Source organism: Emydura macquarii, unplaced genomic scaffold (assembly GCF_026122565.2).
Source record: "Emydura macquarii macquarii isolate MOO-44397 ecotype Brisbane River unplaced genomic scaffold, CSIRO-AGI_Emac_v2 contig_312, whole genome shotgun sequence".
NCBI classification, from domain to species: Eukaryota; Metazoa; Chordata; order Testudines; family Chelidae; genus Emydura; species Emydura macquarii.
The window spans coordinates 3709685-3736182 of NW_027130449.1; the positions used below are offsets into that span (position 1 = coordinate 3709685).

Sequence of the window (26498 nt, forward strand, 5' to 3'; positions counted from 1 at the left end):
GATCTGTGGCAGAGCTGTGATTAGAACTCAGGACTTCCTGACTCCCAAAATGATATTCATTCCTCTACATGGGTCTAGACTGCATAAATCCTCCTGCAAATGTAGGGTATAGTTTCCCAAAAAGAGGATGTGTTTAATATCTATGTACATCTTGCAAATATTCTGTGTTCTGCCTAGGAAAACGGTATCCCCAAAATTATAGTAGCGTGAGTAGATAGAAACCTGATCCTTCTCACATGAGTTTGCATTGACCTTGACCACAAAAGGATTGGATCCATAATCTGAATACCATAAAATACAGATAAAGACTCATTAGTGTTTTGGCATCAAGGGCAAAATACATCTCTCAAATAGAGGCCAACCTGGTCTGGATAAAATAAGAACTCACCTGAACCTTCACCCCAAATCCATCTTGAAACATTTTTTGCCTGCCAGGAAAGTTCAGATAATCTTTCTCCACGTGGTAGGAACATATGAGCTGACCCAATGACCCAATAGTCCAGTATGCTGTCTCAACTCAACTTCAATTCAGAATCACTAGAATGGGTCACACAGAAGCAGAGGGGCCCTTTTACAAACCGTAGCGTGCTCCGGCTCAGAATAAGGGGCAAGTTTCACCTTCTCCGTCCATCACCTCCCCCTTCGTTGGGGGAATTGGCATTTTATATATGAGCTAAAGCCCTGCAAACAAAATACGCGAACAACCCCCTGCAAGAGCACAAACCGGCTAAATCACTCCAGATGTCCAACACCTCCCTCTACCACATCACACATGCTCCCCAGATCCAGGAGAAACGTGGTTGCTTTCTGCCAAGTCTATAGTCAGCATTAGTTGAGTGCATCCCCCGTACCCCAATCAAATAATTATTTTCCATCCTCGGCCATTTAAATCATTTTCGCACCAATGGTGTATGGCTGGAAGACTACAAGGAGGGTCTGCAGACTAATGAGCCGATTTCCTGTGGACCTCCAGTTCCAGCCCTGGAACAGCTGGAGCTGCCGATACAGTCAAACCTCTTTCCACACAAGTGATGCAGCAAGACCCCAGATCCCAACTCCTGTCCCAGGGAGAAAGTGAGAGGAAGGAGATGGGGGAGGAGATAGAACTCAGTTTCTGTTGTGGTGGGAACTGACATGAAGTTAGCTCCTGTTTTCAAAACCCACACGTCTCCCGTATTGCTCAAGGCCCTTTCTTGACAGCAGTTGCTGCAGGAGCATGCATGGGAAAATGCTGATGAGATTCAGAGATACATTGCAGTTTGCCAGAAAAAAATAACTAGTGTGCATGTGCACACGTGTATATGTGGGATTTTGTAGTAAAAGCACAAAGAATAACTTGTCACAATCCACACTGCTATTCAAATCATACTTACTGTACCCTCTGCCAATGCAAATGTGGTCCAAATTTTTCATTACAAGAGGTTAAATGACTTGCCCAAAGCCATGCAATAAGCCAATCGCAGAGTTAGGGAATAGCACCTACTTCTTCTGATACCCAGTCTTCTATTGTAACCAGTAGACAGCACTTTTCAGATCTAAGAACCCCTAAATTGGGATGTGTTCAAAAGCACGGATCTAGGTCTGAAGTTTGCAGCTTGAGTTCCTCCCTTATTCATCTCAAGCTTAAAAGAACTAGATCGAGAAGGAGAGAGCAGAAAGGTGCAACACGTTAACCAGGGGCCCCTCTCACCCAAGCAGTGCCCTGTAGCCAGAGAGCTACGGGAATAGCTCCCCAACCCACTCCATTAATAAGAGCCCAGGAGGGGAAAAAAAAGTTTATATAACCTCCCCTTTTCTAAACTTCCTAAGTGCTTTAGAAAGTGGCTGCCCTGGAAACTCGAACTGGAAACGAAAAATATTCTCTCTTCCATTTATAAACATCTAGAATGTTGATAAAGTGAGGAGTGGCATGTTGAATTCCACTTGACAAACGTGGGAAAGCCCTGATAAAACCATCTCGTTTTGGTGGGCGTGCAGTGGAAAGCACAGCAGGAATGGTCTGATGCCACCATAAACTGGTAGCTAACGAAGGAAAGAAGAGAGGCCGGAGAGGATTTCAGAAGGTACCTTCTATTCTCAAAGGCTGCAAAAGTTGTAGGGAGGGAGATGAGCTGACTTGAAATGAAGTGAAATAACATTTTGAAGACATTGTGCAAACTCATTCGCACTTGGATGCTTTAGCCCAAATGAAAGGTTAAGTTATCCAGGCTGGAAAATATGGAATTAATGTTGGTAGCTATGATCCACAAATATTGGTGTGGAGGGTTACGGGCTGACACACAAATTGCATGGAAGAGGGATCCTTTCAAATGCTGTCTGTCTGATCTGAAGTAGGAGGTCAATTCTTTCCATGCCTGGGTCTCTCTCTATAAGTTAGTGCTGAGTTCCCCCTCTGCAGGTTTGGTCTAGATAATCACTAGATGAGAACCCTGGATTCATATAGTCCTGTACTGTGGAGCAATTAGGATCTGTTCCTGGAATTTTAGAGCTAATGGGGAAATAGGGTTTTGTCGCTGCAAAAAATTGAGGAAAATGAATTCTGCTTTGTTTTTGTTGGAATTTTCTGTGGAAAACTCCCACTTTTTATGGAAATATCAAAAAGGAAAACATTCTGGTCTTTGGCTGAAAGACGTTGGGTTTTGGGCCTTCAGTTTATTGACAAAACATTTGAATTTTCCAAGGAAAGCAGACACTGTGAAAAAAATTGTTGTAGTCAAAATCCCAAGTTTTCCATCAAAAACCAGTTTAGACAGATCATTTTTGACCAGACTGGAACCTAACTCTGATAGGAGCCTGGGGGCTGCATTCTCTGTTGCTTTGCATCTTGTTTAGTCATTTAAACCAGTGCAGAGTGGGTGTAAACTTTACAGATTTAGTAGCTTTTTTCACTCACTGGCTTGCCCACTGACCTGATGCAAAACCTTGGGCAAGTCACTGCCCCCTGCCTCAGTTTCCACTTCTTTGGTACGGAGATAATATACTGCCCTCCTTTGTAAAATATAATAAGATCTGAAAAGCACTGGATTACAGCTAGGTGTTGTTAGTAATGTAAATGACAACAAAGGGTGCAGGGCAAAGTAGGAAGAAGGAACAATTTGGCTCAATCCCATCCAGGGATTTAAAAGTCCCTAGTGGTAAGATTTCCACCAATTCCATGGAAAGCTGTTCTGAAGTTTCTCCTGACATGTTCAGATTTTTCCTCTCTCTTACTTTGCACCTAGTTAGCACAAAGCATTAACATTTAAGGCTAGACACATCTTTGCCCTGCGCCGTGTGTTGTCATTCATGTTAATAACACCACATTGCTGCACTGGAACAGGCATGTGATGCTCTTTTCCATCTCTAGTTTCTATGATTATCCAGACCTCATGGGCCTGCAAAACTGGGTTGAAATCTCAAAATGACAGGTCCTTTCATAAGATTTCTGGTACTGGTCAGAAATCCCACCTGAACAGCTTCCCTCGAGGCATTTCATCACTTTTTTTCTATTCTGCTCCACTTCGATCCTTACACCTCTCACCCACCACCATGAATGTCTTAGATCCTGCTTGAATTATGGAGGTGCAGAGACCACCATGAAAATGAAAAATAAGAGGGAAGGGAAGAAGTTATCTCAACATATTTGACTGCTGAGAAATAATTGTACACTATTTTGGGAGGGAAGTTTGGGTTAGTTTTTATTTAGCCAAACCACCTTGCCCATCTCTACTGGAGATGCATATTTTGCCCATTCTTCCCTTTCCATGCAAATACTCTAATACCCATTCATTGTCATTGCCTGTGACGTTTTCTAAGATGATATATTGTTGGTCATGCATTGCATGTTGTGTCTGCATGTATAGTTCCATGAAGAGCTTTAATGATCACTCATTCTTTATCTTGCTGCTGTTGCAGTCAATGGCAAAGTTCCCATTGAGTACATTTGGGCCATTAATACTTTCATGCTGCTCTAGGGTCAGATGCAGGCCCACTGAAAGTAACAGGAGATTTGCAAATGACTTAAGTCAGACCAGGATTTGGTCCTTATATTTTAAAGGATAGATTCTGTCCTTGTGTACAATTTGCAGTGAAGTCAATGGGAGTTGCCCATGCATCCAAGAGCCAAATTTGGCCAGCGTTTATTATTACAATAGGCCAAAAAGCTAGTGTCACATGGTTTCATGATGAAGGGTAGGGATGAGCCTCATGGGAAATTCAGATTTCACAAATCTCACAACTATTTTGTGGGATCAAGTTCATTTTAACTGAATCATTTTAACTGAAATCCAAAGGAGAGTCTATTTATATACCTCTATATAATAGCTATATCAACGTAATATACATCTATTTTCAAACTAAAAGGAAGCCAGTGCTAATAGTGAAGGTTGAGGAAGCACCAATGGGTTTTTACATGGGGTACATCTACACGGGGATAAAAGCCCCGTGTGGCGGCCACGGCTGGCCGGGTTGGCTGACTGGCACTCACAGGGTTTGGGCTGCAGGGCTAAAAATTGCTGTGTAGCTTGGGCCCGAATGTCTGTTTATGCAGCGATTTTTCAGCCCCACAGCCTGAGCCCAAGTCAGCTGACCCAGGCCAGTCACAGGCTTTTGATCCCTGTGTAGACATACCCAGGGAGGGAGACGTTGATCTACCAAGCTTTAAACTGAAACACTGATTTGCTAATGCCCATTCATTAACCGCCATGTCCTGGGGGCGGCAGGGGGCGGGGTGCACGTCCCTGTGCACTGGCACAGGAATAAACATTGAAAGTTAGAAATATGGATTGTCCTTTTAAGAAGCGAAATTTGTCAGCTGGTCTAAATTGCGTTGACATTAATGGAGCTGCACCAATTCCCAGCAGCTGAGAATCGAGCTCCGTAATTATAACACAGCAGATAGTGCTTCTAACGTAAACTCCACCTGCAATCCCAAACCTTTCCCACTTCTAATAGGAACCACCCCAGCACACACACAACACTTTCTGCAGCTCTCCCATGGCTAAGAGCAGTTGCTAAACCTTCCCATTCTCTTGCACCAAAGGAAACTCTCTGCCCAGGTACTTCACACACAATCTTGTTAGCCCACCCGGCTGCCAGAGAGATGCAGCCTGCCTCCCTGCAAAACAGCTGCGAGGAATGGAACGATATTTAATCCATTGTGAAATATTCAAAACAGTCAACATTCTGCAACTTTACAAAGCCTTTTGATACTAAAATCCCACAAGGAAGGGCCCATCCTGCATGTTAAAAAGCAGCTTCCCCGCAATTAGGCTTACTATTCAAGAGGAGTCCAGAGATTCGGCATAAACTGCAGCACGTGTTCTGCAGACTGTACATAGCTTCCAAGGGATAACCTATTAAGAATTGCTGGTGGTTTGGTATTGCTTAGGACACCTACTGTGCAAAGGGGATTTTCTGTTTTGTGGGAGGGGATGGAGCAAATAACTGCAATGCTCAGCTTTTGTATAGCATCTTCCTTCATGGGACCTGAAAGCACTTTACTAATGTCAATGAATTAAGGGTCCCAACACACTTGCAAGATATTAATCCCCCAACCCACACATCTTCAGTAGGGGAAACTGAGGCACAGAGAGGCTAAGTAACTTGATCAAGGTCCTTCAGGAAGTAAGTAGCAGAGACACAAATCAAATCCAGGTCTCCCAATCTAGTGTTTTCACCACAAGATAATCTTTCCTTCGTGACAGGAGCATAGAAACTAGAGACAGAAAACAGCCATGAGGGCAGAGACCTCAACTGAATGTATCTGCCAGCTGGTCCGTACATGAGAAGAGCACACTGTGCTACCTAGGCCAACAAGTAGCCGCTGAATGTTCTTTCCAATTGAATTATGAGCCCTACTCAAATAGCAGGGACAAGAATGACAAGTCTTAGTGAGCAGGCAGAAAGCACAGTAAAACCCAGTCTTCCTATCTGAGTTATCTATGGAAGGTGAGAACCCCAATTTGGAAAGCACAAGAGTCAGAGATAAGTCCATAGGAGTTACCCCAAGCTTAGGGAAGATCTGGGCAGGGTCTTTTTGCCACCCACAAAGGAACCAAAATCCACATCTAAGATATGAACGTTCAAAATCATTTAGGTATCTTTATGCCATTATTACTTGCATTCACACACTGCTGTCATGCTGGGATCCAAACAAGAAGAACCAGCATGGCAGCAGATAGGGCACAACGCAGGGAGTCAGGAGACTTGCGTTCTGCTTCGATGCCTCCCCCGACCTACTGTGCAAGTCACTTCCGCTCGCTTTCCCCTCCCACCCTTACCGTGTAAGCTCTTTGGGGGCCGGGACTATCTCTTGCTAGATGTTTGCACAGCGCCTAGCACAATGAAGGCCCAATCTTGATTGGGCTCTCTAAGCACTACAAATAATAATAATGGAAATCCAAAATACCACAACAGCACATATCCTAATCATTTTTGGTGCCTCTGCTCTTTTTCTGATCTGGCTATATCTTTTTTGAGATGGGGCAACCAGAACTGCATGCAGTATTCAAGGTGTGGGCGTACCAGGGATTTATATAGTATCATGACATTTCCAGCCCAATTTTGCAGACTCAAGGCATTCAAAGAGCTCAGGGAGGCATCTAAACTCTGGTGCTTATCTGAACTGAACACCAAACTCCAAAACACTTCAACTTTTGAGATCTGCCCAGCATGGAATTTAGTTTGCATTCAAGTCCTCAACCCCCATCAGCTGCAGTAATGCATACTTATTCAGGAGCATTTTTGAGCTAGCAAGGGGGAAGCCTGGTGACTCTGCAGTTCTCCAGAACACTGCTATCTTGGGTCGTGCGTAATAGTGGTGGTGTTGAAAGGGGCTAGATGATGGCGCAAGAAACTGTAGGTGGAATCTTTCACCACTAGTTCACTCATGTAAATCCAGCCAAGATCAGTAGCAGTTGCACTGTGTTATAGTGATCTGACTGGGTAGTCAGACATGATCTCTGAGACGGTTTTGAGTAAAAGAAGGTTGTCCGGAATTACCTTTCAAAAGATCACGTCTCCTAGATTTAAAATAAGGGCTTGGGTTTTGCTCCTGACCTTGTCCTCACAAAATATGAATGATGGGAAGGACAGACAGACATGTTGTGAAACACTGAGCGAAGTCTTAAGAGACCTGCACTCAGTTTCCAACTCCACCAGAGACTCCCTGTGCTCTGTGACTTTGGGAAACTCACATAGGCTGGGATATCCAAAGCATAGGACTAGCCAGACTGGGTCAGACCAACGGTCCAACTAGCCCAGTGTCCTGTCTTCTGGCAATGGCCAATGTCAGGTGCTTCAGAGGAAACAACAGAACAGGGCAATTATTGAGTGATCCAGCCCGTCATTCAGTCCAACTTGTGGCAGGCAGAGGTTTAGTGGCACCCAGAGCATGGGGCTGTGTCCCTGACTACCTTGGCTAATAGCTGGTGATAGACCTGTCCTCCATAAACTTATGGGATTCTTTTCTGAACACAGTTATATGTGTGGCCCTCACAACATGCCCTGGCAATGAGTTCCACAGGTGGACTATACATGGTGTGTAGAAGTATTTCCTTATGTCTGTTTTAAACCTGTCGCCTACTAATTTCATTGGGTTATCCCCAGTCCTTGTGTACTGTGAAGGGTAAATAACATTTCCTTATTCACCTTCTCCACACCATTCCTGCTGTTACAGATATCTATCATGTCCCCCCCTTAGTCATCTCTTTTCTAAGCTGAACTGCCTCAGTCTTTTTGAGCTCTCCTCTGTACAAAAGAGGTTCCATATCCCTAATATTTTTTGTTGCCTCTCTGTACCTTTTCCAATCTGAATACCTGTTTTGAGATGGGGTAACCAGAACTGCACCCAGTATTCAAGGTGTGGGCTTACCAGGGATTTATATAGTGGCATTATGAAATTTTGTCTTATTATCTATCCCTTTCCTAATGGTTCCTAACACTGTGCTAGCTTTCTTGACGAACGCTGCACTCTGAGCGGATTTCTTCAGAGAACGATCCAGATGACTCTAAGATCCCTTTCTTGAGTAGCAACAGCTAATTTAGACCCCAGCATTCGGTATATATAGTGGGGATTATGTTTTCCAATGTGCATTACTCCACATTTATCAACACTGAATTTCAGCTGCCATTTTGTTGTCCAGTAACCTAAGGGAATTAGGTCCAAAACTCAGTGGGAGTTGGATGCCTAACTTCCTTAGGCTTCTTTGAAAATCCCAGCTATCACCTCTCTGACTCAGCTCCCCATCTGTTAAATGAGGCTATTACTTCCCTAGCTCACAGGGATGTAGTGAGGATAAATCGATTACGCAGAGCATTGCTCAGATACTAGGCTGATGGGTACCATGTAAGTACCTCGCTAGAGTTTGTGGCTAGCATACAATTACCTAATATTATTTATTAGCTTACAACGATACACATCAATGCTTCACAGAGTTATTTTTAGAAAGTAGTTTCCTGCAACGTGTCTTATATGCAGTGCACACCTAACATCTGTCCATTGATCAGATCTAGCTCCAGGACCAAGTGCAGATTTAGAGGCTATCACTCAAGACGTATTGTAAAATTAGTCCAGAGGGCATGTCACTCAGTCAATGTTATTAGCAGAGTAGTAGCACTTAGTCATGGACCAGGTCCCCATTGTACAAGGTGCTGTGCAAACACACAACGAAAATAGGATCCCTACCCCAAAGAATTTACAGTCTAAGTATTCATAATCTAAGCACTCATTTCTCTCATGCAAAACAAATCTCCCAGAATTTAATACAGATGAATGTAAGAGGGTTCTGTGGAAGTTGAATAGGACCCTGCAATCTTATTGATTCTAACAGAGAATGATCTCCTCTCTATAGGGTTTTGGAACCATTCTATGGAATTCTATAACGGAGATCAAATTTGCTATGAAATTCTATAAAACGGTCCATAAACTCTGCAGAATTTAGCAGGACATGCTAACTTTATTGGATTTTGCCAAAAGGCCACCCTTCCAACAGCTAATATCAACCGCTGCCTGCTCCCCCTGCCTTTGCTGTCTGTGTTGGGTTCTGGATAGAAATCTGGGATGAAGAGGTGATATTGGAGCAAACTAAGAGCTTTCCCCAGCTCAACATCACTCCACTGTGCTGGCAGCATCAGGGTTAACCACGGAGGAGCCCTGTAATGCAATGATTTCTGGTTTATTTCAGCAGGGGAAGTGTGTCCCTGCCTGATTAGCCCGATGGTTTCCTCTTTTCCCATAACCTCCAGACCCCCATGGCCTGAGTGTTTACTTTCTGAAATAAAAAATCTGCCAGTGTTTTTCTTTTTCAGGGCATGTGGATTTGGGGAGGATTTGGGGGCGGAGGGGGAGTTGAATGGGATGGGAGGTTCGCACACACCTCCCCTCTTCCGCCCCCCCACTTCACCGCCCACTCTTCTCCAGCTGCAGCCTCTGAGCTGGGACTCCTGGCTTCAAGAAAAAGAGCGAGCAAGAAAAACATATTAATGAGGGAGTTTGGTCTCCTGCTTCAGCAGCTATAAACACAGTGAACATCTGGAGGAGGAGGGGTGGGGGGGAAGTGGGCGGCCCTCCATGCCGCCAGGAGCTGAAGGAAACAGGCTGTTTTTCCAGGGTCCCAGCCTCCACACTCCCCACCTCCCCTGCACAGACACACACTCCTCCCCAGAAATCATCCAGCCACCCATTTCCATTCAGAGATAAATTAAAGAGGGAGCCTGATGCTGACTGTGCTGGAAAGCTCTTGCCAGGCCTGGCCTGTCATCATGCCATACGAACAAGACAGAGCCCGCTGAAAGCCCTGTTCGAAGCTGGGCCAAAGGGCAGGTTAGCCCTCGGCCTGCCACCTCACCCCTTCACCCCCAGCTCAAATTGAAGCACTTGGGTTCCAACACCTTGCCGATAATTCTCTCCTCCCCCTGAGCCGCCAGCTCCTTGCCTCATTCTGCAGGCTAGAGAGGCGGGGAATAGCTCTGATGAGCAGCATGACTTGTGAAGGCCTGTCTGATGCAAATGCAAGCTCTGAACCTTGTGAGACTGACCCGGCCTGAGACAGAATGAGTCTTCCATGGTGACCCTCAAGAGCTTTGTGGTAGCATCTTCCCGTTGGTTGCTTATCTTACCCAGTGAAGACCTTTACTCCTTTCCCGCATGACCCTCAGTTCCGCCATCCTTTCCCAGCAGCCTATTTACACCAGGCTATTTAAGACAGGCTGCTGGAGCTGCTGGTGACCTTTTTGCCTAGGTCTTTATGCTTCTCTCTGCAAGTCTGTCAGCAGCATCCTGGGTCATCTCCATTACTGGCTTTTAGAGTGCACAACATGCCTCAGAGACTGGCAGCTCTGGATGTGGAAAGAAATCCCATCCTCCAGTTCCTCTGCGAGGAGCTTCAGGACCCAGCAGAGAATGGGGCATGCCTGTTAGTGGCCATCTAGACGAAGGCAGGTCTTTCCAATCACTGGCTTAACTCTTGCAAGTATAAGCCAGTGTTCAGTGCACGTTGTGTCCCCCTTCAAAGACTGGGCCATAGATGATAGAAGAGTCTACTACTGCTACTGCCTGGAGGAGTTGCTGCTTTAGCTCCAATGCTCGATGCTTCAATGCTGGATGTCCCAGGCCCCATCCATGGTGTGACCTACTACAAAGGGATTTCCCCTCGCTTTTGACACTCTCAAGGCATGAGGCAGGATTTTTCAGACTCAGATAGAAACAAATAGAAAAGAGAAACCCTGGATTTTTATCATCCTGCTGATTAAATGAAAATAAACCTTCAGAACGCACATTGGCACCAGCTTATAGAGGGGATAGCTGGAGGTGGAGCTAGGCAGTTTCCCCCATTGTCTTGCCTAGAGAGTTTCCAAAAATGCTTTCCACTTAAGCTTGCAAAAGTTATAGGCTCAAGCTGCTGAACGACTCCTAGGGAGATTTCGTGACCACATATGGTCCCTGGTTTTATGATCCATCTGAAAGGAATAAAGCGGGGGTTCTCAAACTGGGGGTTGTGACCCCTCAAGCAGTCATGAGGTTATTGGGGGAGGGGATCATGAGCAATCAGCCCTCATGCATGCCAGTAAGTATGGTATGGCATGGGGGGGTCATCACTTTTTTGTGGGGGTCATCACAACCTGAAATATTTTCAAAGGGGGTCGCAGCACAATAAGTTTGAGAACCCCTGGAACAGGGGCAGCCTCTCTCTTTGCTGTTGGGCCAGAATAAGTGCCCTTGAATGGAGAGAATTGTGTCTGTTCTACACCAACTGCAGAGCCTCCATGCGGAGTGGTCGGTGTGATGCAATTAAGATTGCAGCCAATAAGAAAAGCTCGGGTGCGGGGGGTCCAATGAAACCGACTCCAGTCTGGTTACATGCAGAAGCAGATTCCCAGCCTGTAGCTCTCCTGCGAGGCTTCTTTGACTCTCAGGCTGCAGGATGATGAGAGACCAAGGCAGAAAGGGCCCATTCATCCCATCCATCCATCCCCAGCTTCCGGTAATGGCCCTGAACCGGGCTGGTGCAGGCAGGGTGGCAGTGGATAAAGGGGGTGGGGGGAGGAAGGAGTGAAAGATTGTGATGAGCACGAACTAGAACAGCTGTGCAGGGAATTTCCTGCAAATACACTCCCTTTATTTAGTCTGGGGGTGAACAAATATCCTCCACTCCCACCACCCCGGCCCGTTTCCTTGAATGCCCCCCCCCCCCCCATTTCTCTGTTTCCCCCATGCCCTTTGATTGAGAGGTGGCGGAAGGAATGGTCCAGGCCCTGCCACGGGTGCCTGAGAACTCCTGTCGGGGCTCCCAGGCACAAGCAGATGTGCTTTCCCTGTGAAAAGCAGCCCATTCATCTCTGTGGAGAGAGCGCGGGGGAGGAGCAGCACTGGAGGGGGGCGGGGGGGCAAGTGTCAGAGGAGGCTGAGAAAGGGAAGGAGACCGCAGTTAAAAATAGGATAAAAGAACATGAAAAAATGCAGAGCATTTTTTTGTTTTTAAGCATCACTCCGACAATGCGCTGCAGCTGGAGAAGCCATCGAGCTGAGCCATGCTGGCCTTCGCTCCCCTCGCAACTCCCCCTTCCTCGGAGAGAGGGCCTGGAAAGCAGCCTAGAAAATGCACACACAAAGAGAGCCTTCCTCTGGGGAACTCCACTAGAGATCAGGGGGGTGGGGGGGGAGGCACGACAGGGCAGATGTCACAGCAAATCCGGAGCAAAGGAGGCGGGATCTTGGCAGGGGAGTCCTCATCGTCCCCACTCACCCAGCTGAGAGCATCCCCATTGAATTTCTCTCTTATTCTTGAGCCCCAGGCCCTGACCCTGCCTGATTCCGAGTGAAGATCACAGCAAAGCGGGGAGGGGAGGGCAGTGGGGGTTCTCCCTCGGGCCTGGGGAGGAGGGGGGATAACACGTGACATTTTGCCAAACATTAAATACGAGGCCCCAGCTGCATTCAGCACCTCAGACCCAGCTCCTTGGAGTCTAACAAATAAACGCCCCAGAAGCACCATTGCACTGGCAAGGCTCTGGCCAGCGCACAGGCGGGGGAGCGGTTTTGAAGGGTCTGCCACAGCCAGCAGAACTTAGAGCAGCCAGGGCCAATTTGACACTCCGGCCGCCCTAGAAGCAGGGATGGGAAAGGCAGCATGGAGACAGCTTCTCCCAGCCTGCCTGCAGCAAGCAGGAGCTCAGCTCTGCTACAGTTTCAGCAGCCCAGAGCAGGAGCTGGGAATAAGATCAGTTCTGATAACAAAGGAGGGCTGGGTAACAGTCATAGTCCCAAATACCACCGGAGGTCACACACCGCTCTGTTGCAGCCCCCCAAGTCAGATTGGCCAGGAAGAGGGGTTATGTCCGCCTCGGGGATTACACAGGGCACGACCTGGAACCCACTGCACCAATGGGCATGTTCAGGAGGTTAGAGCTTTTAGCGAGAGACGACTGGCGCCGGGCAGCTTGGCACGAGCGCTCTTCTGAAAGGTCACATCCTCATCCCACGAGTGCGGTGGTTTGCTCTGGGCCTGATGTACCAGCACAGTGGAGTGATTTTGGGAGGGGGGAGGGAAACGAGGGGACTGGTTTGGATGAAGCAGCTCAGTCATTTGCACAGGATGAACCTGCACCAAACCTTGGGAGGTTCCCATCTGGAAATAGAAGCAGCAGGACAAAAGGGCAGAGTTACGGACGCAGTGGGAGTTACGGCAAGTCTGGCTAGACAGCAAGGAGAGACACATCCAGGCCACTGCTGCCGAAAGATTCGGGGCCTCCTCTAAACATTTCAAACCAAAACATCAGAGCCTCATGAGGAGGTGAGGCAAAATTCCATTTTTATTTTGCTAATGGTGACAGAGCTTTATGTTAACACCTTTTTTCTATTTGTATCTATTTATGGGAAATTATGGGGAGGGGTCAGAATCATTTAGTGACCATAGACATCAAGAGTCAAACACACAAATAATCAACATCTGTCAAAATATTCACAGCAAATATCCTTTAATCAAACTCTAATAAGTTATAAAGCAGCATTTCTCTCACTCTGCCTGGCTGTAAATGGTGATGATTAGCCATGGAAGTATTTTTTCATTGTGTGGCCGGGGGAGGGGGGGGAGAAACTGATATTTAATCAATAAAAATCTAATCATTCAAAGCCTCTTTATCAGGCTGATCAAAGACTTTATCCTGCCTTCCTGTTCCCACCCATGCCACATTCATGATCGACAGTGTCTTTTCAGCAGGTAGCCTCAGTGAAAACAATGGGACTGTTTGCATAGTAAGGTACTAATAAGAGGCAGAATCAAGCTCTCAGCAGCTATTTCTGTCACCTCCTAGGCTAGGTTTTACTCTTATTTACTGCTGAACAAACAGGAGTCCTCGACCATCAGGCCCCATTTAATGGAGGGATGCTAGCATATGATCTACGGTGGGACATACCTCATGGTGAGGACCTGTTGAATGCCGCATGAAAAGATTCATGGAAATTTCTTCTTCCTCAAGTGAAGTCATTTCAGCTGTCTCTCCCATTAAAAACAGGATGATCTAACTTACCACTACGGCAAATACACCGGTGCATAATGGAAGAGCCTACTGAGATGACCCTAGCTATGGAAGATGCTGCCAAGAATATTTCAGTTCCCAAATCAGAATATTGCTCTCAGATCCATTTCTCTCCACTAGTTTTGCGCTAGTCACGGTACCAGGCTGACAAATGGGGAGATGGAAGACATCTTTCATTGCACTTAAACAGTACATCCACCCTGGGCAGTGGTAGAGCAAGATTCTGCCACCACTGTTCCTCAATTTACCCCTCTGGGGGCGGGGGACACATTTCCCATCACCGCAGTCCCTCATTTGCAGAGCTGGATAACGAAGAGGTGACTTAGTGGCAACGGGCGCTGGTGATTTCTGAGGTGACATGGCTGCCTCTCAGTTAGGTAAGGGACTGCTGCCGTTTCACACAGAGCACAGCAGAGGCTTGCTAAGGCCTAGCTTTGTACTGGGTGACCTAGAAAAGTGAAGGGCTCTGTATGCTATCGAGTGTCCCTGGAGCCACATCACAATGACAAAACAGTTTAGGACAAAGGCAGAAACTAGCATCTTCTGCAGAGGGACCGTTACATTCCTGGCTGCCTAAATCCTGTGCGAGAATTTGACTGATCCAAACGGCTGTCTTGGCAAGCCCCTGTTCCCTAGCAGGGATCCCTAGTCTGCCCTGATTTGGGTCCTTCTCAATCACTGAAGGATTCTATTCACCGGGAGATCGTTTGCAGGGGCTGTTTTCCCTTTTTCTTTGGGAAATGTAAGACTTATAGAAGAGAGGTGGAGAGCCCCGGTCTCCCGGAAGCATCGACACAGTCCTCAGTCCTCCGGTGCCATTCCACTGCCCTTCACCGTCCACATACCTCAATGCACCTTACCCCCAACCTGCACCACCCTCTGCTATTCCAATCTTTTGCCTCTGCCCCCAGACACACCCCTCAGTCTCAACCTGCATCCTGCTATTCCAGCCTTGGACAGCACTCTGCTAAAGGGCTTCAGTCCTGAGCCGCACACCACCCTGCTACTCCATTTCTAGAGCTCCCACCAGCTCTGCTAATGCCCCCGTGCTGACAAGCCGTCCCTTCTATTCCATCAGTCTGAGGGACTTAGCTCATCTTAGGAACCTCAAAGCCAACCTGGACCATCCTTTGAAATTTCAGCCCTAGACCCTCCAAGGCCTCTGCTATTGCACCTCATACCTCAGCAACAGCCTTCCCCAGCACTCTTCTTTTCCCCTCTCCTGAGCAGACAGAGCAAGCGGTGCAGAACTTACGTTACAGGTGGGAAAGTTCACCACATATTCAGGATGAGCTGTTCACTTTAAGGCTCACAACCAGAGAAGAGCAAACTTTTCCTGACACTCTGCACAACACTCAACCCAGCCACAGCAAGTTAGGCTGCTGCATGTCTGTGACACACACACACACACACACACAAAAAAGTGATAAACATTCCAGTTGCAAATTCTTGCATTTTTTAAACATAACCCCTCCCCCCACACAAACCCCCAATTTTTATGGTCCAGTTAAACTTCAAATCACACTTTCCCCTATTCATATCACTCCATAATCTTATCTGACTTAGAGCGCAATGTAAATAAACTCTCTCTAGCATCAAAGGCAAAAATTCTTCTGTTAGTGCAAGTAAGCCTGAAACTTTTTGCAAAGCTGCTGTTTTGTACCACAAAAGGAACATTTTTACACTTCTATTTTCCTTCTGTGTCTTTTATCAACATTAGGACCATCAAACCAAAATAGCCTCCTCTTCATAAAGAGATCAGAAGACAGTGTATGATTTACATGTGTAACCAAAGCACAGAGGAGCAGAAATGAAAGCGCAGAGCGATATATACAAATAAGAGTTTCCTCTCAAGTAAAATTAGAAACTGTTCTGGACCATAAAGACAAGATGGTGTAAAGAAAAAGCCAAATGGTAGAACAATTTAAATCACAGTAGAGAGAATTGAAGAGAAGAATTCCCTACAGAATATCTGAGGTCCTGCCAGGAAATCAGATTTCTTCCACAGATACTGCTACATTAAGGACCTGATCGAAAGCCTGTTGAAGCTAATGGAACTCTTTCCATTGATTTCAAACAGGCTTTGGATCAGGCCTTGATTCCTGCAGCTGTGATATTTCACAGACCCTGCAGGAGGACTGGGAAGCTGGGTCACAGATACTCTGGTCCCGAGAGTGCATTCGCACAAAGAGAGGGGGAAAAAAAAAAAACGCAGAACTTTTCCAGAACAGATTTTCCGAGGTTTGAGTACATCCAAACGTCATAAGGACAGATTTCATCAGAGCTGAGAACCGGCATCGTGATGGGAGAGGTCACCCATGGAGTTAAGCGAATATCCAAATTCAGAAATGATGGGAATATTCACTTGCATCCAAAAGGGAATTTTAATCCAACCCCATTCACAACCTGCCTCCTGCTAACATGCCCGTGCGTGAGCTTCACTATCATGACTGTCAGCAAAGAAAAAAAACCCACGTTTTTAGTTGAAATGCTCAAATATTTGCCCAAAGTGAATTTTGAATTATGCATTTGATTGTAAAATTCATCAGTTCTGTTGCACTCTTTTGCTACATTAATCCTGTGGTTTCATTGCTTTTCCCTGAATAGCCAGCCAGTTTATGTAACTAACAGTGGGTGAAAAGGACAGAGGGCCTGAACAGGCCCTAGGCAGCACTGAAGCCTACACAATGCCTGATAGACTTACAGGGGACATAAGTGATGCAAGTACCTCATCTTGGCTTTCTGCCCAGGGGTCACTTTCACCCAGCTTGAATTTTATCTTATCTTAGGTGCTTATTTGGCCTTGCATTACAATAGTATGTGAACATCTGCCTGTCTTTAATGTATTTGTCCTCACAACGCCCCACCCCCACCCACCTGGGAGGCAGGGCAGTGCTATTGTCACCATTTTACAGATGGGGAAACTGAGGCACAAAACAGCTAAGTGATTTTCCTGCTCTGCCACAGACTTTTTGTGTAACCTGGGGTCTTGCACCCCAGTTCTGCCAAGTCTTAGACAAGCTCCCTAACCCCTGGATCATCCTGCCTCTTTGCAAGTGTTAATGTTGAACATGCAATTTGAGATTTACATTGCGTCAGTTAGTGACACAAGACAGAACAAATCGCAGACATGACTGTGGTAGTCACAGTCTGAACAATCTACAGAGCAAGAATTAGTCACTGATTAGATTTGTAACGACTTTCAAATTATGAATGAATTGGAGAATTTCAGTCTCTGAGGATGGCCCCAAAAAAAAAAAAAAAAAAATCTAAAAATGATCATTACTTGTATTACAGTGGGGCATGCAAAGACCCCCTGTTGGGATCACAGCTCCACAGGGCTAGGTTCTGTACAAATACTTGGTCAATCGTCTGTTTCTAACTCAGGCTCAGCTCTACAGCCTGCAAAGAAGAGGTAGGTGCTTCCAAGTCCACATACAGTCACGGTGGTGGGGAAGATACCCACCGAGCACCTAGTAATTTGACACTTTTACCCGTCCCTGCCTGGTTTTCAGTGTTATTTCTGTGGAAATTTGTCTTCTGGAAGTCATGCTCCAGGGACAGCAATTAGTAGGATAGCCTCTAAGAAGCCCATATCACTGATCAAGGCCCCACTGTGCTAAATGCTGTTCAGACAATAAAGAAATGAAGACAATCTCTGCCCATAGAGCTCAATCTGTTTGACAGACAGGACACACGTGGACAAGACGGACAGGCGGAGCAGGGAGGACAAGAGACCCATAAAGCGAAGAATTTGGTCGTAAAGTTGGAGTCACAGTTCATTGCTTAGCTAAGCAATGTCGGACAATATCAGATTGCAAACAGTGGATAGGCATGATGATACATGGGAGAACTCACACCTTTAGTGGGACTACAACCTTCTTCTCTGAGTTAGTTGCAAGAGATAGTTCTGAACGAGGGGGAGGAGGAGAAAGAATGTGGTCCTATCTGGAGAACACGTTCATTGACAAAACAAGGAAACCAAGACCTTTGGCTTCCTGCAGAAGCCATCTTAAGGAAACGCTGCTGAATTTAATTATAGTCTCTAGCTTTTTTCATCAGCAGATCTCAAAGAAAAGGAGGTCAGTATCATTATCCCCATTTTGCAGATGGGGAAACTGAGGCATGTGGTGGGGAAGGGACTCATCCAAGGTCCCCCAGAAGCAGGAATAGAAACCATATCTCCTGAGTCCAAGTCCCATGCTCTATCCACCTGGCCACACTGCCTTCTTACTGATATAACTCTTTAGTGGCATTCATCAATTATTCTTCACACCATCCCTCAGAGGTCCTCCACATTTTACAGATGGGGAAAACTCCGGCACAGCATCATTAACATGACATTGGGATTGGGACCCATGAAGGAGTTGGCCCATCCTCCACCTGGACTAACTCTATTAACCAGGCACAGAACCATGGTGGATGTGACCAGCTGTTCATATTTGGCTTGTTCCTCAATGCACAATCCTCTTTGCTGACTGCAAAGACCCCGTGAGGATCTTTTAGCAGCTAGGCCTGAAATTCCGTCCAGCCTGGGACAGAAGTGCATGTACACACTAGTCTGTACCTGTCAGACATCCCTGCAGTCACCTCTTGAGAAGACAGCATCAGGGTTTCTCCAGCAACCTTACTTCACTGGAGTCCAATTCCTTGTCCTAGCACTCAGTTTGACAGAGACCACAGCCCACACAGATGAAAATGGGGAGAAAAGAACCCAGGTTCCCCAAACAAAGGCCTCTACCACGTGAGCTAAAAGGAGAATCTCTCTGGGCTAAATTACACTAAGGCTTTTATCTTTGTAGGCCTATCACCAGTAGAGGGAGACAGTCACAACTTTGATGTTCAATCCAGAATTGGGCAGCAAGACAGACGCATGACAGATACAGTATTCGTATTACACGTGCTTTTTAAGCAGGGTGACCATGCCTGCTTCCCTCCCCCCGCCCCACACCTTTTGAGAAGCTGAACTCAGCAGGGACACAATGAGGGCACAGTCAGGAACGTTCAGCCCCCTGCCCCTTGGCTCCTGATCGGAGCTGGGTGGCGTAATGCAGGGCCCCTTCCCAGCTGGCATGATGGAGGGACAGTTGGGCCAGATTTCAGTGAATGGCATTTTGACCTGCTACTGCACCACACACACTTTTGTAGTCCTGGCACCCCTGCCAGAGGCTCCATTGTGCTAGGCACTGTACCCCAAAATTTCAGCCAGAAGAAAGCAAGCCGCAAAGAGCTTACAATTTTATACCAAGACAAGGCGAGGGCAGAAAACAGAAGGAGAATGGGGTGGAAAGGATAAACAAGATAACAGTGTAGCAAGTAGAGATTGTCCAGTAAGCAGTAATTATTGCTCCTCCCAGCCTAGCAATGGGTCAGATAACAGGCTTTCTATAGGCACCACAATAAAAGAGGAAGTTAGTACATTGAAATCAGGAGGTTGCAAAATTCTACTGAGAAGCTCTCGTCCTAAAGACCCAGAATGCTGCTCTTTAGATGTGAGCTATAAGTAAAATCCGTTCCACGCTCCTAAAGGCATCTTCAACTCACCCCCATCTTTAAGTAGACAAAGGACCTACCTGCGTTGTAGTGTTCCAAGCCAGTGGGCACTTCCTGAATGGCCGACTCGTCCCAGACTGGGTAGCAAATCCTTTGCTGGTAGCAGGTGGACTGAAACCCACAACTCATCCAAGGATCTTCATAGGGGTTGGCAGCACCCTGCCTCAATTACAAGGGAAAGACATCAGCTGATTTAGTCACACACACACACACACAACCCCTCTTTCCAAAAAATAAAATAAAAATTCTAATGAAAATTTCTTCCAGAAGAAGTTTCAAAACAGACATTTACATCGAGTCAAATAAAGATATTTTGTTTGTTTTGTTTCCCAAAACCCCAAACAAACACTCAGAGAGATGCAGAAAGGTCTAGGAATCTCACTGGAAAGCCCAGAATATTTTCCTCCCCACATCTGCAGACCCGAGAGGTTTGAAAAGGGCTGCATGCAAAGCTTTAGGCTGAGGTGAATCCAAACACCAAAACTTCTTTTGTTCACCCTTTGCTCATTAGCAGACCACAACTCAGCGCCAACTCCAATTAGGTGGGATCCATAGCCACCAATTAAAGCAGACTTTCGGCAGCAGAAGGCCAATGGACAGCAGCTGTGCACCCACCTCCAGCCCTCTCCCAGAAGTCTCTCTTTGGCACTCTGTCACCTCTGGGTGCAAGCCATGCCCCTCTTCACCAATGGGGGAAAACTGAGTGGATATTTTGTCTGCCTTCTCTCTCGCTCCCCACCTCTTTTGGGGCCAGAAACTGGCTGATAACAGCCCATTCTATAGAGGATCATAAGCATGGGCAAATTCTCACCACCCCACAATCCAGCAGTAGTCCAGAAGCTGCTGCCTTTCAATAACCGTTCTTCATTCCCGTTTACTAGATTCAGTTCTTTTCAAGGCACCGGGCTCTTTTCAACGCTTGGGCATCGTGTTTTGAGCAGCTCAGCATGAGGGCTGATTGGCCTCGACGGAGAGTGCTAAGCACTTGAAAATCTGGCCCTGGGTTCATCTGAAAAAGTGGGCCCACCTGAACTGATCCTAAAAATATGAGAATTACTCAGTGAGAGAAACTGTATCAATCTAGACTGATTCATCTTGAAACCACCTCCGTTGGGTAGCAAGCTGGGTCATTAGAAGGTCGCAAAACCCTTTTTTAAAAAAAAAAAGAAAAAAAAAACTGGCAGAAGAGATTGTAAAAAGCGAAGAGATCACGGGTATCTCATCTTGTATCTCCAGACACTGAAGATAATGAGGTTTGGATAAATAGCCACGCCTCATTCTCTTCCTGGGAATGGTTTGTCTGCAGAAGAAACCTGTTCAGAAGAGATCTTGGGAACCAGAGTCTGTTCTGCTTTGCTTGGGCATTAACACTTGGTATTTCTTAGCCATGGCACGTTTCAGGATACCAACAATTAGCACTTTGGAACTCACAAGGGCGTACAGTCTGTGTCCTCTCTGCCTAGAGGGGCAGCTACACCAGGGAAAGTGGAACAAAGAGGGATATGTGGTTTACTACAAAGGAAGAGCAGTCTTATTCCAGATGGGTGCTCTAGGGAATGGGGTCAACCCTCTTCCCTGGGGAACATTGCCCAGGAGATGCATTCAATGGTCACACCTCCCAGCTGGTCTTGACCCATCCTCTCCACCCTACATGCTTTTGGGGCTACAGAGTACGGTTCCTGGGAGGGTGGGGGTGGTTTTAGTCCTATCATATAATCCCTCTTCCCCCAGGAGTTGGGGACCGTGGTGATTATAGGCTTATTACAATGACTATGGTTTGTCCATGCCTCAGAGTGATGGCAGGTTCCAAGGAAAGGAGGTATGGAGTGGGGGGAGGGGGGGAATCACCCGTTTAACTGGTGATGTCAGGGATCATGGAACCCCCTTGATTTCACAAGTTTGTTTGCAGGAACAGCACTGAGCCAACCGAGAACAGGCTCAGCTGCAGTTTTAAGCCATCATTGAAGGTTTGCTCAGCCAGCTTCTGAACGCAGGGTGGTCGTGGTCCTGCTCAGAGTCCAAGAGCAGGTGGGTAAGCTCAGGGAACTGCAGCAAGGGGCGGACTAGACACAGCAATGGTAGGAAGTTGCAGGAAGGAGAAAATAATTGTAGACATGACATCAGGAACTATTAGCGTGGAAACACTAAGAATAGCTGGTCTAGAGAACAGTCTCCTGAGACTTTTATGTGACAGAGGCTCAAAAATAGACTAGATAAAGGACTGGAGACTAGTCACCGAGACACAATGCAGAAGCCATCATTCTTATGTGCTGCTGGGCTTGGATGGATGCTTGCAAAGCTCTTGGAATGGGCATAGAGGGCCGGTCCAAGGTGCTCAACCCCTTCCATGCCCAAGGACTTCAGTATCAATCAGGATTAGGCATTACGAACACTGGAAGGCTGTGTGTGTCTAGTCCAATCCTCCGACCAGGATACTGAAGGAGAAGTTGCCAGAGGTGTTGTTATAACTGGTTATTCTGCAACGTGACAGAATGCTTGCCTTTGATTTAGTCACCAGTCTCATTTCAACGGTGGCCTAAAGCATACCACAAACCGAGGTGTCTCAATGGGAGGGGCGGAGATTTCATCAAGAGTGTCACTGACCGGCTGCGTAAGCTCGGGCAAGCCACTGCCCCTCTGTGTCTCAGTTTCCCCTATGCACTTGAGATCCTCACATGGAGCTTCTAGAGAAGGGTACGGCCTTAACACGTGCCATCAGGGAGACTTGCAATGCCATACTCCTGCACCAATTGCCAGTGGCTGAGCTACTTCTCTTAGCAGAAGAGCAATGGTAGCTGTGAGGGGTTTCTGAAGAAACAGTCAGGCAATGGAATGAGACTCAAATGGGCAAAAGTTGGGGGATCTCTCGCTACTCCCATGGGCCTCCAAGCTCCTGTCCAGGAAGCCACCTCTAAGGGGGAGCAAGGGGGTATGAATAGCAGGTACAATGGGCACAATGGAGCTTTCCCAGCCCAGTGCAATTACACTGCCGTTACTCAAGATAAGAGAACCAGACCTGTTTACACAGCTAGGCTGTAAACCATCGGAAAAGGATGGGCTGTCATACACCCTGTTACCAGAGAACTTTGATCTGCTGGCAAGGAGATTCTTGCTGGTGAGGAGGAGGAGGAGGGTTAAGAGAGTAGAGTCTCCCCAGCAAAGACCCACCTACCACTGGTTCTGCACCCTCTGGGACCACAGTAAGACTTCAGAGCTGACAGGAGACAGTCTTGTCCCTGAGCTGTTGGGAACTAAATGAGGCAGAGACAAAGGGTAAGGGAGGGGAGAGGACAAGGAGGCAGAGACTGTAAGAGGAAAGAAATATGGTGCTAAATTCCATGAGCAGCTACCAAAAATAGTGGAGGGTTGTTTAAAGTAAGAATGAGCTTGTGGTTAATGCACTGGGCTGGGACTCGGATGATCCAGGTTTGTTTCCCTCCTCTACCATAGGTTTCCAAGTCACTTTCCCATTATATACCATAGTTCCCAAGCTGTAGAACAGGGATAAGATTACACTGCCCTGTAGCACTGGGTCTGATCTGGTCAGGCAGGCCACTAGGCCGGTTTTAAATCAGTCAGTCCTGATTTTCTGTCTGTCCCCTGTCCAGTACTTAGAGAAAACCAGACAAAGACATACCATTAGGGGTGGGATGGCAGGCTCTTCAAATGGCATCCCACCATGCATGTGAGGTCACACCAGCGGAGTGCTGGTTGCACCCTTCTCAGAGGTATGGGAATGTCCAGTGTTCTGGAAACATAAAAGAGTGGCCACCCGAGATCCATAGTTGTTCCACGCGTAGGACTCCCCTTTGCACCAATGAGAGACTTGCACAATTACAGAGTCTACTCAGAAGGGCTATAGCCCAATCTGGCCACACTGTCCAGTGCAACACTTGGCACCATGAGAAATATAGTCCCGCAGAAGCCATGCCAGGTAAGACTCACAAAAACTCCTTGGTGTGCAGCTCTGCAGGGCACCTTAGTTCACCCAAGACGCACAATAGATATGAACTCAAGTAAGAGGCGATGCAGACAGCTGTATGGGGCCCTAAGGCAGGCTATTTCTCCAACAAGAGGAGCAAAATAAGGACCCAATTTAAGACACAAGGCATGTGCTCAGTTAGGAGTGTGGGTGATGAATAAACTCCAGGAGTTAATTCATAATTGTAAATAAATCTAAGATGTGAAACCAGAATAAACAAGCTTCTGACCCCAATGATGAAAGGCTTCCCCCACTGAAATCCACGGCAAAAAGCCCTGTGGTGCCAACCAGGGACCTGCTGCCATTAACACATGGCCCCGGGGTTACTACATTCAAATGAAGGTCACAGGAGAGGGAAGCGGGATGAGCCAGGTAGCCTCCAGCTCAGTGGGAAAGATAGATGTCGTCAGCAGCCTTTGACTGCGATAACAGGAAAGAGAGCTTCCTTCCCAGCCTTCAGCCATCCTGGGCTGCCACCATCCAGGCATCTGCAGAGTGCCAGTCTCCTCCATTCACACACTGTCCCAGCTGTTTCCAGGCCATGTTCTCTCCATTGCTGGCCAAACATTAACCATTTCCTTCCCGCTCCACTTCTCCTTAAACCACGTGGAGGTCAGTGGAGCTCTGAGCTATCTGATCTCTGGAGCTGGTTGGAGTTTTTCCATAAAGAAAAAAATTTCCCCAAATCAGAAAGTGTAGTTTTGTTGGGGGAGGGAGGGGAATGAAAAATGTTGTGTGTGGAAAAAAATGTCAATTTCAGTTACATTTTTCAAATTTTCCATGAAGGAAACAACTTCTTTTCCATTTCAAAATCAGGATTTTGAAACCAAAGTTTGTTAAAAAATGTTTCATTCAGAAGTGATCAAATAGTATAATTTTTACATTTCTGAGCAGAGATTTTTTAGGACTTTTTGTCGTGAAAATTTTCACTATTTCAACTTTGTACCAATTTTGGACAAAAAACCCCCTCAAAATATTGAACTTCTCAGCAAGATGGAAATTCCACTTTCCAACCAGCTCCACTTAACACCTAATTTTCCCATCCAGAATCTACAGTTTTCACGTGCCCTGTCTAGGTTCTTATGCTGTACCCAGCACTGTGATGGATGAGTGCCTGTTGATGTGGTTTTAAGGTGTATATCTATGGCTGTGTGATAGAAATATTAGATACACAGAGGTAGAGAGTCAGATTCTGGCCCCTGCTACAACCTCTTTACCCCGCTCCATCAGCACAAAGGAAATAGGATATCCCCTGGGCAGTTAACCCAGATCAGGAACAGCTTGTAACCCTATGCGATCCCCTTGCAGCCACTAGCATGGTCATGTGCCAGCCGTTGCCAAGTGCAGATCAGTGGCTGACTGGCAATAACCTTGTGCTCTGGCTATTCTGGGCTGTGGAGCCGTTCATAGCCACCCATACAAGGACGTTCTAAGCTCTGTAGAAGGTCTCCAGAACCTTCACCCCAACTCGGATCAAACCTTGTCTGACTTTTGAAAAAGCTGAGATGCCTTTACCCCTGACCCATTACATGTGCATTCATCCAAGGAGGTCAGAAGGATTCAGGTTCAGGCCAGCAGAGGAAGAGGCAGCACGGATACATCAAAGGTCATTATCTTAATGTTTCTGCTCTGACTCATGTAAGAATTTGTGCTCCTATGTCCAGCTCAGATTTGCAAGCCCCAGAGGTTCAGATAAGGTTTGGATAAGAACTGAACATTTAGTGGCTTCTCTGAATTAAACAAACTCTGAACTATTTGGCATTTGCCTGTCCATGCTGCCAAGCAGAGTTTCTCCAGAGTCCTGCAATGCTGCGCCAAACTCCTATCAGATTAAAATAAAGAAAAAACCCACACACACCCAACATCCTTCCTTACCATTACTCCTGGACGGGCCAGAGGATAAGGGGCTGGGCTTCCAATGGTTGTGTCCATGTAGTAACTCATCATCCCAGAGACACCTGCAGAAATAGAAGAAGCCTGGCATGACAGGGGAAACAGGACCAAATCCTGCAACCCTTATTCATGAGAGAAATCCTATTGACCTCAATGCAAGGAAGAGTGGTAGAACTGGGGTTCAAAGGTGGAAGAGACCTATCAGGTCAATTAGTTTATCCCCACCATTCACAATGTAAGAGCGTTCCCTAAAGTAGATTCTCAAGTGTCTTACCTAGTCCAGTTTTAATTGGCTCTTACGCCTGTGAAGAAACAGCAGCCTCACACAGAGGGTCCAATCCAACACCTGCTTCCAGTTACAATAGAAAGAGAGAAAGGCCCGTGTCCTCCCCCTCAAACCTCACTCCCCTTGACACACACACACACACAGGTTCGTAGCATGGGCCATTCAGACAGTGGTCTGCAGTGCACCAAGGTAGTATGGCATGTACTCCCTTACCTTCCCTAGCTAGGAAAGTGAGCTGATCTCAGACTGGCACAATAAATAGCATATAGAACAGAAGGCAAACCCAGCCTTTGTGGAAAGGTGCCAGACTGACTGACAGCCTAAGCCCATGGACAGCAGCAGTGAATGCTTCACCCAGCTCTGCCGTGCCAACCATGGACTTCCACCGTCTTCCAGAGGGACCAGCTCCAGAGTGCAGACAGTAGCTTGCTCATTCTCCAGAGCCCGTTCTCCTTAAGGGGGAGCCACTGAGGGAGCCACTTATAGCCCAGTTCAACACCCCTTAAAGTCAAAGGGAGTCTGTCCATTGAAGTGAATGGGTCAGACCCTTTGTGGGTCAGGGGATGGGTAAAGGCATGGGTGGGTTTGTTTGTTTTTTTTAAATCATGTGGACAGTCCAGCAGGGGTCTGGATTGAGACCGTCAGCTCACCCACTGCACAGCCCCGTTTCTTAGCACCACTCTCACGGCAAACCTAATACTTTAAATAGATATCAAAATTAACTTATACGACTAGGTGATTTAATGATAATGTACATTAGTAGTGCAG

At 46.7% G+C, this 26498-nt stretch overlaps 1 protein-coding gene across 1 annotated transcript in view; it reads right to left on the minus strand.

Annotated features, from left to right (window-relative positions):
- ETS1 (ETS proto-oncogene 1, transcription factor) overlaps positions 1 to 25510 on the minus strand; it is a 104248-nt gene extending 78738 nt beyond the window's left edge. Inside the window, exons 1-2 of the mRNA XM_067563669.1 lie at positions 25427 to 25510; positions 19590 to 19728 (exon numbers count right to left, since the gene is read on the minus strand). Of these exons, the coding sequence (XP_067419770.1) occupies positions 19590 to 19728; positions 25427 to 25498 (211 nt within the window). The 5' untranslated portion in view covers positions 25499 to 25510. The remainder of the gene's footprint in view (positions 1 to 19589; positions 19729 to 25426) is intronic.
- Positions 25511 to 26498: the final 988 nt, after the last annotated feature.